Below are 16,464 nucleotides of genomic sequence, written 5' to 3' on the forward strand. Positions count from 1 at the left end.
CAGTGCCCATCAGTACAGTCCCATCAGTGCCCATCAGTACAGTCCCATTAGTGCAGCCTATCAGTGCCCACCAGTGCAGCTGATTAGTGCCCATCAGTGCAGTCTCATCAGTGCAGCCTATCCATGTCCATAAGTACAGTCCCATCAGTGCAGCCTATAAGTGCAGCCTATCAGTGCAGCCTATTAGTGCAGCCTATTAGTGCAGCCTATTAGTGCCCATCAGTACAGTCCCATCAGTGCAGCCTCATTGGTGCCCATCAGTGCCACTTATTAGTGCCCATCCGTGCAGCCTATCCATGTCCATCAGTACAGTCCCATTGGTGCAGCCTATTAGTGCCCATCAGTACAGCCTCATCAGTGCAGCCGATCAGCGCCCATCAGTACAGTCCCATCAGTGCAGCCTCATCAGCACCCATCAGTGCAGCTTATCAGTGCAGCCCCATCAGTGCAACTTACCAGTTTTGCCTCATCAGTGGCCATCAGTGCAGCATATCAGTGGCCATCAGTGCAGCGTATCAGTGCCCATCAATTCAGCATATCAGTGCCCATCAATTCAGCATATCAGTGCCCATCAATTCAGCATATCAGTGCCCATCAATTCAGCATATCAGTGCCCATCAGTGCAGCATAGCATTGCCAATCAGTGCAGCATAGCATTGCCCATCAGTGCAGCACATCATTGCCCATACGTGTAGCCTCAGCAGTGCCCAGCAATGCTTCAGAGAGGAATCAGGAGGATCTGCTGGCCGGATGACACAGCACGGGGATCTCCCGCTGAGACGCGACTTGTATATGAATAGCCCTTGCTGTCAAGCGAAGTCCTGCCTTCTAGACTGGCTGCTCTAATAGACAGCACACTGGTCCAATGCCAGTCCAGGAGGCGGGAATTTGTTCGACAGTGGCCGGCTATTCATATACAAGCCGTGTCTCAGCCGGAGATCCCCGCTCCGTGTGAACCGGCTGCCCGATCCTTCTGACAGTTTCCTGGCTGATCGCTTCTGGCAGAAGCAGGGCAGCATTTTGTACAGGACATCAGAGTGGCCCAGGGGCTGCTCTGATGGCCACACCGCTTCTACCAGAAGCGATCAGCCAAGGAACTGTCAGCCTATTCCATCCCTGTTCCACACTTGCTCTCCGCTAATTTCCACTTGCCAAATGCGAGCAGCACTATGTAAATCTGCTCAGGTAGGGTTTGTTGGGGAGAGGCCACATACAGAAAGTATCTTTACTTTTCCCTTGAAGATGCATAGGTGCATGAAGATGCAGGGGATACTATCATGGGCGTCCACACGGCGCCTGGAGCAATTTTGAGGGCTGCGTGTTTGGACACCTTGCTCCAGGCGCCGTGTGGACGCCCATGATAGTATCCCCTGCATCTTCATGCACCTATGCATCTTCAAGGGAAAAGTAAAGATACTTTCTGTATGTGGCCTCTCCCCAACAAACCCTACCTGAGCAGATTTACATAGTGCTGCGCTATGGGCTATAGCACCATTAACATGATGTAGAGAATGGAATGGATTTATTTATATAGTCTATGGAGGTGCCAGGCAGTAGAGAGTGTATTAGCTTTTCTTCCTTTGCACGGAAATTAGGAAAAAGTGTTAATTAGTCATATTTGTGGATTTTGACAGCTTTTTATGTTATCACTTTAAATGAGAGCATTGGCTTTAAATATAAGGAAAAGCTGAACTGTTCAAACTTGGCTTGTTAGAGATACATTTGGGAAAGAATCCATTACCACAGCAGTGTAAATAAAGACTGACAGACAGCGATGGGCCAGTTCTATTACGTGACAAATTAAGTTCACACTGATGTGTGTATAATCTATTCCGAAGTGATATCATGACAGAACTAAAATACATTTTTTGCTTGGAAGACCATAAAATAGTATGTATCTAAATGTCAGGAGAGCAAATTAACATTCATTCGCAGCCCACTACTCTACCCTGTCATTAACTACCATCTAATGTCAAGTAATTTAGTCCTTGCCATACATTTACAGAATGTTCACCGCATTTTATTTTGTAGAGTAAATTAAAATAAATGTGGAGAATTAAACTGAAGAATTTAAATATAACTGCAATTGATTGATTCATAAATAAATGCACATTTTTATAATATAATAATATATATAAATAATATTTATATCTTTTTTATTTTGCGTATTCTCCTTACATATATTTGGTGTTATTTCACCAGACACAAGAGCGGACCTCTTACAGAGATGATCAGATTGACTAGAAATAGGCTCTAGTCTTTATTGAACTTAATTGACATTTGTTGACCTCAATGGACTTTTTTTCAGCTTGACTAACTATGTAAACTAAAATAGTGTAAGAATCTATGAACTTTTATGCCTATTGGGAATTGTAACACACTTTGTTATAACTAACACATTATTCCATTATTTAAAGCAGAACTTTGCAGCTGTCTCCAATCCCTCTTTTGCATCGTCATCTTAAAAGTTCCCAAAGGTCCCAAATACCTGGCAGAACCTCATGGGCATCTGAGCACATGCTGCCAGTGCTGGTCTATGGGCAATCAATTTTTGTGCGCATGCACAAATGTACAGTACACTGCCTCCGTTTTAATACTTTTTTTCAGATTTAAAAAAAAACTTTTTAATACTTTTTTTCAGATTTTTGTTAGAGGGAGGAGGGAGGGCCAAAAAAGAAAAAAAATTGTTATAAGGAGTTAAAGAGGGAGTAAACTCCCATCTCCGAGTTTTACCTATAGGGAAAGCCTATAATAAGGCTTAGCTATAGGTACTGTAAATATCTCCTAAACATGCACCATTTAGGAGATATTTACTGTACATGCAGCCGATTACGTCACTGGCGCATGCTCTCTGAAGGAACGGCATCCGGGCCATTCCTTCAGAGACCTGTGCCATAAACGGCGGCTCCCGAGCGTGATGTCATTGCGGCTCCGGGTATTCACACAGCTGGAGTCTGTGTACCAAAAACAAAGGCCGAGTGAAGATGGAAGCTCCTGCAGCGGTGACATCACAGCGCTGGAAGGCTTTGTTTTCAGGTAAGTTTAACATAATATGCTAGTATACAATGCATACTACCACATTATGACATTACCTGTCAGGGTACAAGAAAAAAAAAAAAAAAAATACAACAAACCAGCATTTACTATCACTTTAAAGTGACACCAAAACAAAAAAATTATAGTCTCTAATACATTTCTATATCATTTTGTGTCTTTTCTTTTTTTTTTATCAAATTGATTTTGGATACAAATACCTGTTGATACTGGCAGTGATCCCTTCTTGCTGTTATTGGTGGCAATAATCTGCAGAGTTATCACCCCAGATGTGCATGCACCAAACGCCGTGTCTACAGCTTACTCTGTCTTTGCTCTATTCAGATCTGAACAGCCTGGGCGGTGGGCATGACCAGTCTGCCCTGCTGTGAATGGTCCTGATAGGAGCGGCGGCTTTCAATCAAACACTCTTACCCACCCCTATCAGGTGGTGCTGCTGTTAATGTAAGCAACTGGCAGCCTGACGGGGCAAGTAAGAGTGAATGGCAGCAGCTCCTCCTGTCATTGCGGTGGTCCTGCCCACCGCCTGCACAGTTCAGCTCCAAAGTGATTGATGCATTCATGTGACCTGGAACTAAACAAAACAATAATAGATATTCTGAAGCTTTTTTTGAATATTCTGCTTTGTCATTTGATTTGGGAATCAATTCTGAACATCCACTGGTAAAAATGGTGGTTTAGGTTTACAACTGCTTCAAAGCCTTTTCTCTTGCTTCCGTACTCTAATTTATTCACCTTCACAAGTAAAGTATCAGGATATGGTTATGTTTTTGATCTGCCTATTAACCCTTTAAGACAATTACTCACAGATTACAGTAAAAAATGAACCCCCCAAGAAGATATTACTGCATTAAGAGACTTGCTGCACATGGTAACTGCATTCATGGGTCTGAATTAATTTGACATTTTTATAAGATTTTCTTTTAGGAATGATTTTATGCTGTCTTTGCTCTATTCAGATCTGAACAGGCTGGGCGGTGCCCAGATCTGAATACAGCAAAGACAGACAAAGCCGTAGACACGGCTGCCGGCTGCCTGTGATCTCTTCTTGGTGTTAGCGGTGACAACGCTGCACAAAGGACTCTGCAGATCATTGCCACCACTAACACCAAGAAGAGATCACAGGCAGGATCAACAGGCATTTGTATCCAAAATCAATTTATAAAAAAAAAAAAAAAAAAAGAAAAGGCACAAAATGATCTAGAAATTCTATTCTAGTGACTTGTTCATATTTCTAACGTTGATTACCGGAAACGATTGGCGAGTGTTAAAAAGAACTGCTATCTAAATTGTTATCATGTGGGTATCTTTATTTACTTTATTTTAGGGTTACTTATTTGAAGTAAATTGTTGAAAGGAATGGTTTAGAAATGTGTCTTTTGTTTAAATGTTTTTGAACAATTTTTCTATTCTGCCCTGAAATATTGTGTTCTTTACAAACTCGTTCACATCTGAGCGTAGCGTGATTCTGGAACATGCTAAAAAAATGATAAAAAAACATGCCAAAGACAGCTACAAAAGGGGATACAGGAGCTACTTTGGCACGTTTTGGAGTGACATGCAGCCTATGCAAGTCAATGGTGTCTCTCCAAAAACATGCGAAAAAAAAGGTGCAAAAAAGAATTAAAAACACAATGCTCAGATGTGAGCGGGGCTTAAAAGACCACGTTAGGATGAGGAAAGTATGGGAACTGCCATTGCTGGCTGGTTTTAATAGGTACAGCTTTTAGGACAGATCCTAGTTTAACAACCTAGTGAGTCACTGAAGTGGTACATTTATGCAAGATAGGAGTGCAAGCTTTCTAAACCTTACTGAATACATGTTGTTTCAAGTCACCAGATAATAAAACCAGAATAAGGACAAAACCCTGGAGATTGCACTGCACTTGCAATGGCGGCTCCTATACTTGTGTCATCACAGATTCACACTGCTATGCATTAAAAATAAATAAAAAGCTAGATTAGGTTCTTAGAATACCTAAGAATGCTGAATATTTGAATGGATGTGGACCCTCACTGCATCGAAAGAGCTCTGTAAACTTACAATAGAATTGGATTTTAAATTTAAGTGAATGTTGGTTCATAACCGCATGTAAAAAACCATGACTAAGCTCTGTGGGTGGAGTGAAATGCGTTGGGTGCGTAGCCTGGTTGGAGCACGGGCTGAGGCTGCCATACACCTTCTTACAGGGTTTTGCAGAGATGTGCAACTTCCAGGACTTTTCTCTTGTCCAGCATGTAAAAAAACATTACTAGATGTAGGCTATAGGAAAGGGCATTGCTTAGGTCACAGCTGGGACCACCCTGTGTTCCCAAGGGGCCCCAAGATCAGATGCCACCACAGTATAAAGGACAGCATTGTAGATTACAAAATTATGCTGCTGGGCCTGTCCTACCAGATTGAGACCTGAAAGGATTTATGAAACTAATTTGTGAACCAATTAGTGTAAAACAGGATGTTACAATAAATGTAATATGTATTGTGACAAGACTAGTTCCCATTTAATCTATATTTTTTAACCCGCAAGAGTAAGGGAAAGTTCCACTTGAAACACATACACCTTTTTTTTAACTGCAATAGTAAGACAATGGATTTTAAAAGTACATCAAACAAGCTAATAAACAAGAGCTCAACAAACTAAGACTATGGATGTGGAATGAAGAACGTAAGTTGTTTTTACATCTGTGCTTTTTATCTGCTGGATAGTAACTTCAAACTGGCCCCAAAGCATTTGCAGATGGTGTACCTTGCTTCCTGATACCCTGAAAAACTGTGGAACAGCTGGTTGCACGTGCTAACATTACGTTTATGTGTGTAATGACCTGCATGGTCCATTACAACAAGCACTTAATAAAATGATTGCTTCCCAGTACATTGTCAGGGTCATTGCCTGCAGTGTCTAGAATGCAATTTCACTTAGCAGTCCCATTAAAGTAGATGTAAACCCTAACTGAATTTCCTTTAGTTTGCAAAAGCATTGAGTATCAAACATTTACAAATTTTTCAATAAAACATTTGTTTTCAACTTTTATTTTCATCTTCTGCTGTATTCTTAGAAATGGTAATCTTTGCAGGCCCTCACTTTCTACGTGCACTCCAGTGTTGGCTGCATGGGATTTTTCAAGACATGTTTCCCAATGAACAGTGGACCATGGCTACATAATATGTGAAAAAACGCCAATTGAAGGCTCAATCGGAAGCCTGTGTTACAATTAGAGATGGGGTCCAGTGTGTTCAGATTCTAGTCTGAACTCACCTGAACAATCCCACCAGGAAGCTGTCACTGTCCTTGGTCAGTCATAAGTGGCTGTGGCATTCACCAGCCACACATATACACCCATCTTGTATATTCACCGAAGCTGAAGGGTGGAGAATGTCTCAGTCTCTTATGATGGCCCAAGGACAGATGACAGCTTCCAGATGGGATCGCTCTGATGTATTCAGACCAGGATCTAAAAACACCTGAGCTCATTCCTAGTTACAATGCAGGAGCACAATTGGACAGGAAGGCAGATTCAAAGCTCTGTCACCAGGTAATATTTATTAAAATAAGCTAAAAGCAGATAAAAAAAAAATACTTTTGAAATTACATTAACATGTTATGATTTTAGTGATTGGGTTTACATCCACTTTAACATTACTCACATTGCCTACCTCCCTCAGCTGCCTAAAAAGCAGTTCACAACAGGGTATAACTGAGCCCAGAGGCACACAGGTAGTGGAGGTGCTTCTGCATTCAGCGCCTGTGCGTATGCTCCATATCCTTGTTCTTCCAGCATCAATCAACTGAACTTTATAGATACCTGATTAATCAAATAAAACTCATATTTCTTATACTATATAAAACTAAAAAGCAGCAGATACAGTTTTTAAAGTAACAGAATATGAATGTAGCACTTATAAAACTTTACAAAATAAGACAAAATGTCAGTATTAATAAAATACATACCCCAGCATTTGTTCTTGGCTCATTGACTTCTGGAAGAACCTATGGGAAAAGAAAAACAAAAAGATAAATGTTTTTGAAGACCATACAAAATGGAGTTCGATAAACTTCTATAAGTGTGTTATTGTTATTTATCTCACTATTGGGTTATTGATTTTCTCTGTCCTGGCTCTTAGTTAGGTACAACTCTCTACTTTAGTTCATGGCCCGAAGGAATAGCAGTTGTATGCATTAAATGATCAGAACTTGTTCTAATTGGAACCCTATGTGCTATTCTGGTCACTTCTGTACTAAAAGTCAACAAGGCTCCCAAAACATGTTCCTCTGCCTTTTTCTTCCCCACTGTGCGACAGGAGAAAGAAAAAATCAATACTGCTGTAAAATGGAAGAGAATAAATAGTTCATTATGACTGAATTACCCAGCTTCCCCTAGCAGCTAAAGTGAGTCACAAAGGTGCATCCCAGCACAGCTACTGTCCATATTAGCGAAATAAATGCTTGCATAAAGACTTCAGCTGAGGGCAGATTTTCCTCTGTGATCTATTTGCTGCTGCTCATTAAAAATTGAATTCCCATTCTCCGGAATACAACTTTACAATGGATATACATGATATTATGCAGACATTCTGTTAGCACATTTTCTCCTATTTAGTGCTGCCTTTTCACCACTCTAATCCTCAGCGGAACTATTTCATTGTTTGGATTCTTACTTTGTTTTGTTTATGCTCTTACTAATGTAGAACATTACGTTCAATTTGCATACTTTAGCTTACTTGTTCGAGTTTACTGGAACAATGAATGCAGCATGACATGCATATTTTCACATCAGGATTGAGGAATTATTGACTTGTCTTAAGACAATTCATACAATGCTCCAATAGAACATACTTAAGAAGCCAATCTGTGACCATTAAAGTAGAATAACAGCTTAAACCACATTGTTTGCAAACATTACAAAAAGTACCAGATCAACTATATTGTGGTATACCTGCTAATGAAATAAAACAATATAAAAGATTTGTTACACAGCAGGAACCATTGTTCCTGCAATCCACAGCCAGAATCCAAATAGTTTTGACCCATTTAACCTTATAGGTTTTGCAATCATGGAGGCCACTGTGCAGTAATTAAAGGTCTATGAAATGTCAATCATTTGTAACTAGCAAATTTACTGAGATATCATCTTTATTATCGTCCGAAGCTCAAATTTCCACCCAAACACTATACAGTACATGGCAAAAATAAATACATGGGAGGTGTTGTTTTAAGCTGGCCCTACACTAGTGGATACTCATTCTAAAAAGTTAATTTTAAGAACGTTCTTTTGATTTTCTAATCATTAGTGGGAGTCATGTTGATGCTCATTTTTGACCCTAGTGGCAAGAAAATTCAAAGAAGTAGAATGAAAATGTTTTTTAAATTGTGGTTCCTTTCAGAAAGTCCATAAACTCCAAAATCAGATGTTAAACACAAAATGTTTGATGGCATCAAATGTACTCATTAAAATTTTCATACAAATATTTGTTCAAACATTTGTTCAAAAATCTACCAGTATATCATCATTTTTAAGAGGAGATACAGCAGGGAGTCCTGTAGTCCTGAACATAAGTATTAAGAGGATTAAAGGCTGAACTTCAACCAAAAATTATGTTTCAGATTTATATGGATGCTGACAAGCTGAACTGAATGAAGTGTTGGCTTGTTCTATTTCTTGGGGACTCCAGCAGTACGATATCTGTACCAGAATTCACATTTCTTCCACGTGTATTGTGACCATTACAAAAGTTAGAGACAGTCAACATAGTTGATATAGTACCAGATTTTCTATGTGAAGCATTCGTTTAAGATTTGAAAAATGTGCTTTCCAAGCAAAGAACACTTGCTCCTAATAATGTTCTGGTTATATACATTGGCAAGAAAAATGCTATTTGTTTTACCCACTCCAGAGTACATCAATTGCTGTCAAGCGCTTACTAATTAGGTGAGGCTAATATAGATAAGTAAACTTAATTCAAACGTTCTGAAACCACGATTTAAGAATAATGAGGTTGTCAACCAAACAAGTTTAATTTCAGGTGTAGAGAAATGTGTTGTAAACTTAAGCCCCAATATAACATCTATAGGTATTGGGTTAATTATCAGGCCTGCACAAGAAAAAAGGGGAGTTTTTTTTTTTTTTGTGGAAAACCCAATGAACAAGATAAAAGCGTGGAAAAAAAAATTGTAAAAGGGGCAAATGAAGTTCCTCTTTTGAGAAAATGTGTCATGAGAGGCTGCCTTTATGGATCTTGCCTCTTGAAAATGCTATTTGTATGGTTGTCATGCTGATCCTTTTGCTTCAATAGTTTGTTGTGAGTTCTCACACATCAATATAACAAACATATGTTTTGATGCAACAAAGCATTTAAAATCAAAAAAGGTTGAAGGAAATCTTCATAAAATCATAAACTGTTGTAGTAGTAAGTTTATAATTAAAGGAGAAGTCCAGCCTGAGCTTTTTAGACCGGGCTTCTCCTAATTCATTTTGCACTCCTGTGACCCGTTTTCAGTGGAGAGCGGTCTGAAATTCGCTCTCTGCTGACGTCACTGTCATCAGTCGAGGCAGAGCGTCATCCCAACTTCCAAGTCTGGATCTGCCAGCTGCCTTGATTGATGGCAGTCTCAGCGAGCCGCTGAGACGGCCACTCCCCGCCCCTCCACAGCTCAGCGTTCCAGTGAGCGTGGAGAAGCAGGGAGGAGAGACGCTGACTGACAGGGATCTTTGAGAACCAAGCCACCAGCGATGTTGGATGGCTCGGTTCTCGGTGCAGAGACGACGGGGGACAGATGCAGCATTGGTCTGATGCTCCATCCATTAATGACAGGCAGTACTTTGCACCTTGGTTTCCTGGGCAGAGAAAATACAAAAACGCACCGCACCAAATCGCATGGTACTGCAGTACCATGAGATCTGGTGCATGCAAACGCACTGTTTGCAATCTGTGTTTGGGGTGCTGTTAATGTAAGGCAATGCATTTGCAGGCACCAGATCACATGGTACCACAGTACTCATGGCCGTCTTTAATATTGATTGGACCCTGGGCAAACATTTTCTTAGGCCCCCCTTCCATGTAATTTCACTCTCCACCTGCTCTGAGACATACAATAAATAGCAGCTAGAATCAAAATCAGTTTACTGAATCAGATCAGGCAGCGATTGCGATTGGTTGCCAGAGGTTACAGTGTATCATTACCACTCACTGACTGGCTGCTAGAGGTTACAACACACATTATGGCTCACTGATTATGTTCTAGAAGTTACAGCTCATGACTTCTGCTTGTTGATTGGTTGCTAGAGATTACTGTACATCAATACTGCTCATTGATTGGTTGCTAGAGGTTACTGGACATTATTACTGCTCATTGATTGGTTGCTAGAGGTTGCTGCACATCCTTACCACTCAATGATTGGTTGCAAGAGGTTAGTGCACATCATTACTGCTCACTGATTGGTTCTTAAAGGTTACAGCACATCATCTCCTCACTGCCTGCACACCGTGGACTGGGGAGGTGAGGGGACCCATCAATAGACAGAAAACTCCTAGGGATCCTAGGACTCCTTGGATCAATTGTAATGCTGGAGGAGGGGGGTGTGATCAGTGGAAATGCTGGGGGGTTGATGGGATCAGTGGTAGTGGGGGGGGGGGATTAGTTAGGAGGCAGTACACTTTGGCAAATTCTGAATCATGTAGAGAAAAGCTGGAAATCTTTGACAAGTATATAGAGAAGGATTTTACACTGACCACCAATGTGAGAGGGGATTTACACTGACCACCAATGTGAGGGGGAATTTGCACTGACCACCTTGTAATGGTGGATTTTACACCATCCCCCAAATATAAAGAGTGATTTCTACACTGACACCAATGTAATAGGAGCATTTACACCAACCACCAGTGTAAGGGGAATATACAATGACCTCCATGTAAGGGGGAATTTACACTGACAACCATTGTCAAGGAGATTTGTGCTGACCACCAATACAAGGTGACACTTCTACACCGACCACCAATGTAAAGGGGGATATACACTGACCACCAGTGTAAGGGCAATTTTGCACCAACAATGCAAAGGAAAATGTACACTGATCACTATTGTAATGAAGAATTTCCACTAACCACCAATGTAAGGGGGACCTTCACACTGGCCACTAGTGTAAATGAAAGGACACCAAGCACCAATGTAATGAGAAAAGTTACACTGACCACCAATGTAACTGAGACATTTAGCTTGCGTTCACATTTCTTTGTGTTGGGAACGCATGCAAAATTGCTTTCCTGACACCACAGAAACATGCTGCCCTTTAGCAGATACACAACAGTGGCATTAATTGTTAATGACACTCTCACGTATCTGTTGAGATGTGAGTATTCACATACACTAAAATTCATGGTGCTGTGGCACCATGTTATTTTAAAAAAGGGTTCCACCTCCAATGTGCTTACTTTTGCAGAACAGGCTAATGTTAAGCTTAATGACCACAGTTGTAGGCAGGACTTTCTAACATGCCTCTTTAACTCCCCAATGGGCAGCATTCAGCAGAAGTAATAGATATGACATCAGGGGGGCATGATATGCATATGAATGCCGCCTCTATTTACATATCAATGCCGCTGGTTCGTAGCTATTTACATAGTAATGTCGCCACTATTTAAATATCAATGTGGGCTATTTACAGGTAAACACAGGGTCTGCAGGCGAGTGATCTGTAAACGGCAATAGGATAGAGCTGGGCAGCATTAGTAACATAACTTCACACTGAGATATTGGCACACAGCACGGGACTAAAACTTTAAATGACAAGAGAATTTAAACTGGGATAATTGGCAAGTATGAGGCAGCTGCTTTGGGCCCCACAACAATGATGGGGCCCAGGGCAGCTGCCCCTTTTGACCTGCCTTAAAGACGGCCCTGACAGTACTATTGCAAAGCTGAAGGAACATGCCTTTCCTGCACTGGGTTTTGATGTGAACCGGCCCTCAACCAGACAAAAGCAAATTACAATAACTCACAACAACCAATAAAAAATGATCTTTCAATAATCCATTTTTGGTAAACTGGATGATACAGCTTACTCTGTATTGCATTTAATTTCTGCTCTTTGTCATTGCTCTGCACTCAATAAAGGACATAAGTGGCACACAAAAGGGTGAGAAAATCAATGACAAGCTGTGAAAAAAAATTGGTAAAACTTTATGAAATATATTTTTGAATGTATAAAAAGAAGCCATGTTGGGCTATGTCGTGTTGCATTTTAATGTTTTATATGAATTTGAATAAATTGATCACATTGACAAAACAGACAACAGTGTATATGTAATACATTATCAGGCATCAAGTACCATCTCTGGTGGAGTTTTTCCTTATTTGAATGACTGCTTGTTAAAAATAACACTATTTTTCTTATTTTTTTATATATATTTTATTTTTATTTTTTTTATTCACATATTAATTCTTAGGTACCTATCATACCATCCTTTATATTTTTACATGTAAAATGTTCTATACTTTAGATGCCATTAAAAAAGAAATCTATAATATGGCATACATACTGTATATTAGTAGCCTGTTAAAGAATAACATTCAAAGAGAACTGAAGCAAATGAAACACCATTACCCATACAACCAAACTGGCTGTTATAGACAACAACTGCACTGTTTTTTTTCCAGATAAGCCACCTGGTTGCTCCATTGACTTTATAACATAATTTCCCTGTCAATCTTTCTGTGAATACGAATGAACAGAAAATTATACCCAACCTCCCATATATCTTGTAATTATTCCCAAAATGTTGTGTACTGTAATCAATTAAAACTTTCCGGATAATATATATTTTACTGAAATGATTTTCATTTGACCAATTAACAGCTATTCACTTGCTGGTTGATTTGCCATAAAACACTATGCTGTGTTTTGATCACTGTTTCCCCAAACCGAGTCGAACAGCATATGTCATTACATAGAGAGCATTATCAGGAACTTGTGTCACTCCACAGTTCAATTTCCCGCATCAGGTTTGCAGACTTAGTCTTTGCTGCAGCAGCTGCCTAATTAGGCTTGCTAAATGTGATAAAGTGTCCCTTCTCTCAAATTATTAGCAGAAATTCAATATAAAAAGATCCAATGCTTGTCTTTATGGTATTAAATATTCCCAGCCATATTTCTTCCACTTTGATTTTATTAAAGCAATAACGCTCAACATGATAACAATATAGAGTAGATTTTGTTCAAACGTAAGGACATAATGCATACAGAATTATAAAAGGGAAAGGGGTAAGAGAAAACAATGAATTCTTAAAAGAAAAATACAGGGCACAGAATATAAAACATGCCGTAACAGGTGACAGGCCAGACCATCCCTTGGCAATGGTGAGTACCGATGTCATAGGGCTCATTATTGGAGTTTGGTGTATAGAGTAATTGCACAAGAGGGCTCCTGGGATTGGTGCACCTAGTTTTGACAATAGAAACAATGATTCCAACACAGACTATAATCAAAGATTATATAGTAATATAATGTCAGTAAGATAGTAGTTAAAAAAAAAAGTGGGAGGGGGTGTAATAGGGGCCAGCCAACACTTGTGCCCCATGCATAGCATTGAAGGGAATAGGGAGAAGCAGCAAGGGAGAAAAGAAGGAAAGAGGTAGAAGAAGGAAGGCGAAGGAGGGAAACATTAGAGAAGAGATTGGGAAAGGGAATGGGGAAGGGGGAAAAAAATACCCCAGAGGTCAGCATGTTTTTAAGTATACAATTGCAGCGACTCTAGTCTGCAAAGTGGTTGACTCTAGTCTCTAGTAAGTGGTTAGCTGAGAAGATGGGTAATGATAAAGCCAAGGTTAACACCAACCATATTTATATCATTTCATTACAGTTCTCAGTCCTAGAAAAACATACTGCTATTGATATTAAAACTAGCTGGTATATAGAAAAACGGTTATTTCCTGTCCTATCGGTGCCTCCTGGGTGTCATTCAATAAGAAAATTACCCATAAGTTAAAGGGTTTAAAATATTCAATAAAATTGATTACATGATGTATATTCTTACAAGCAGCTCTTTTTTTCTCAGAGAATAGGTGCAGGAACTCCTCCCTTCTGAGTCACCATTTGACTCCGCCCCCTACCCACCTCTGAGCACTATTCCTTGGGTCCACCCCTTACCCACCTCCCAGTACCACCCCTTTTAGAGAATACAGAGCCAAATATAATTTTGTGGTGCTAAGTATTTTGTATGGAATTTGTTAATGATAACAAGAAAGACAGTGAAATACTGTATATCTAGTAACAATAGACACCCCAGCAACAATAGATCCCCACCAGCAACAATGGATTCCCAACAGCCAGCATCAATAGACCCTTCAGCAGCCAGCAACAAAGACCCCTCGCAAAAATAGATCCCCTCCAGCAACAATAAATTCCCCAGCAGCTAGCATCTCTTACCATTCAGTTCTGGAGGTGCCAGAACTGCGTTCCCCCACGTTCCTGCTGGAAAAAAAGCCCTGCTTACAAGACTGAAAAGACAACATACTTTTATATTGTGTTAACATTAGCACTAAGGATACTCCAGTGCTGTTTGCTTATTTATTGTTCAGTGTCCTTATATTTAAACTTTTTTTTATATTTGAAAACAAATATCCAAGCTGATTTAGTAGTGTACTAAATCCCCGCATCCCATCTCCCCACCCCATATTTTCTTAATGTATATCTAAAACTAATTTATTTTACTTTTGGATAGAGTAGGGAGTTGATTAAACCCCTCACTTTTTTTTATACATTTTAATCCCTGGGAAGTCACCATCCAATGCCCTAAAAGTGTATGTCAAGGCAAAAAAAATGATACATACACGCTATATTACCAAAAGTATTGGGACACCTGCCGTTACACGCACATGAACTTTAATGGCATCCCAGTCTTAGTTTGTAGGGTTCGATATTGAGTTGGCCCAACCTTTGCAGCTATAACAGCTTCAACTTTTCCAGGCTGTCCACAAGGTTTAGAAGTGTCTATGAGAATGTTTGACCATTTTTCCAGAAGCACCTTTTGAGGGCAGGCACTGATGTGAATGAGAAGGCCTGGCTCGCAGTGTCCCTTCTAGTTCATCCCAAAAGGTAAGACCCCGTGCAGGTCAGTCAAGTTCCTTCACCCCAAACTCTCTCATACATGTCTTTATGGACCTTGCTTTGTGCACTGGTTTAAATCATTTGGTGGAGGGGGAATTATGGTGTGGATTTGTTTTTCAGGGGTTGGGCTTGGCCCCTTAGTTCCAGTGAAGGGAACTCTTAAGGCGTCAGCATACCAAGACATTTTGGACAATTTCATGCTCCCAACTTTGTGGGAACAGTTTGGGGACGGCACCTTCCTCTTCCAACATGACTGCGCACCAGTTTAAGAACAAGGTCCATATAAACATGGATGAGCGAGTTTGGAGTGAAAGAACTTGACTGGCATGCACAGAGTCAGAGTCCTGACCTCAACCCAACAGAACACCTTTGGGATGAATTATGCCACGTACACATTGGCCCGCAAAAGACCGATGAGAGTTTTTCGTCGGAAAATGCGACCGTGTGTATTCTCCATCGGTCTTTTGCTGGCGGAATTCCAGCCAGCAAAACATTGAGAGCATGCTCTCAATTTTTCGGTCGGGAAAAGTTCCTAGCCAAAAATGCGATCGTCTGTGGCAATTCCGACGTGCAAAATCCCTACGCATGCTCGGAAACAATTCGACGCATGCTCGGAAGCATTGAACTTAATTTTCTCGGCTCGTCGTAGTGTTGTACGTCACTGCGTTCTTGACAGTCGTAATTTCAGCAAACTTTTGCATGACTGTGTGTATGCAAGACAAACTTGAGCGGAATCCCGTCGGAAAAGCCGTCATATCTTTTTCCGACGAGAAGTTTGCTCGTGTGTACGCGGCATTAGAGTGGAGACTGCGAGCCAGGCATTCTCCTCCACATCAGTGCCTGGCCTCACAAATGTGATTCTAGAATAATCGTGAAACCTTCTCATAGACACACTCATAAACCTTGTGGACAGCCTTCCCAGAAGAGTTGAGGCTATTATAGCTGTAAAGGGTAGGCCAACTCAATGTTGAACCCTACAGACTAAGACTGGGATTCCATTAAAGTTCATGTGCGTTTAAAGGCAGGCCTCCCAATACTTTTGGTAATATGATATATATATATATATATATATATATATATATATATATATACACACACACGCATATACATATATACATACACACACTCACAGTATCTCACAAAAGTGAGTACCCCCCCTCACATTTTTGTAAATATTTTATTATATCTTTTCATGTGACTACACTAAAAAAAATGACACTTTGCTACAATGTAAAGTAGTGAGTGTACTGCTTGTATAACAGTGTAAATTTACTGTCCCCTCAAAATAACTCAACGCAGCCATT

The 16,464-nt window shown here is 40.2% G+C and overlaps 1 protein-coding gene across 6 annotated transcripts in view; it reads right to left on the bottom strand.

Moving 5' to 3' along the window:
- INPP4B (inositol polyphosphate-4-phosphatase type II B) overlaps positions 1-16,464 on the bottom strand; it is a 936,630-nt gene that overhangs the window by 477,619 nt on the left and 442,547 nt on the right. For all 6 annotated transcript variants that reach the window (XM_073604287.1, XM_073604305.1, XM_073604278.1 and 3 more), the window contains one exon: positions 7,005-7,043. In XM_073604287.1, the coding sequence (XP_073460388.1) occupies positions 7,005-7,043 (39 nt within the window). The remainder of the gene's footprint in view (positions 1-7,004; positions 7,044-16,464) is intronic.

The sequence above is a fragment of the Aquarana catesbeiana genome, linkage group LG01 (assembly GCF_042186555.1).
Source record: "Aquarana catesbeiana isolate 2022-GZ linkage group LG01, ASM4218655v1, whole genome shotgun sequence".
Classification (NCBI taxonomy): Eukaryota; Metazoa; Chordata; class Amphibia; order Anura; family Ranidae; genus Aquarana; species Aquarana catesbeiana.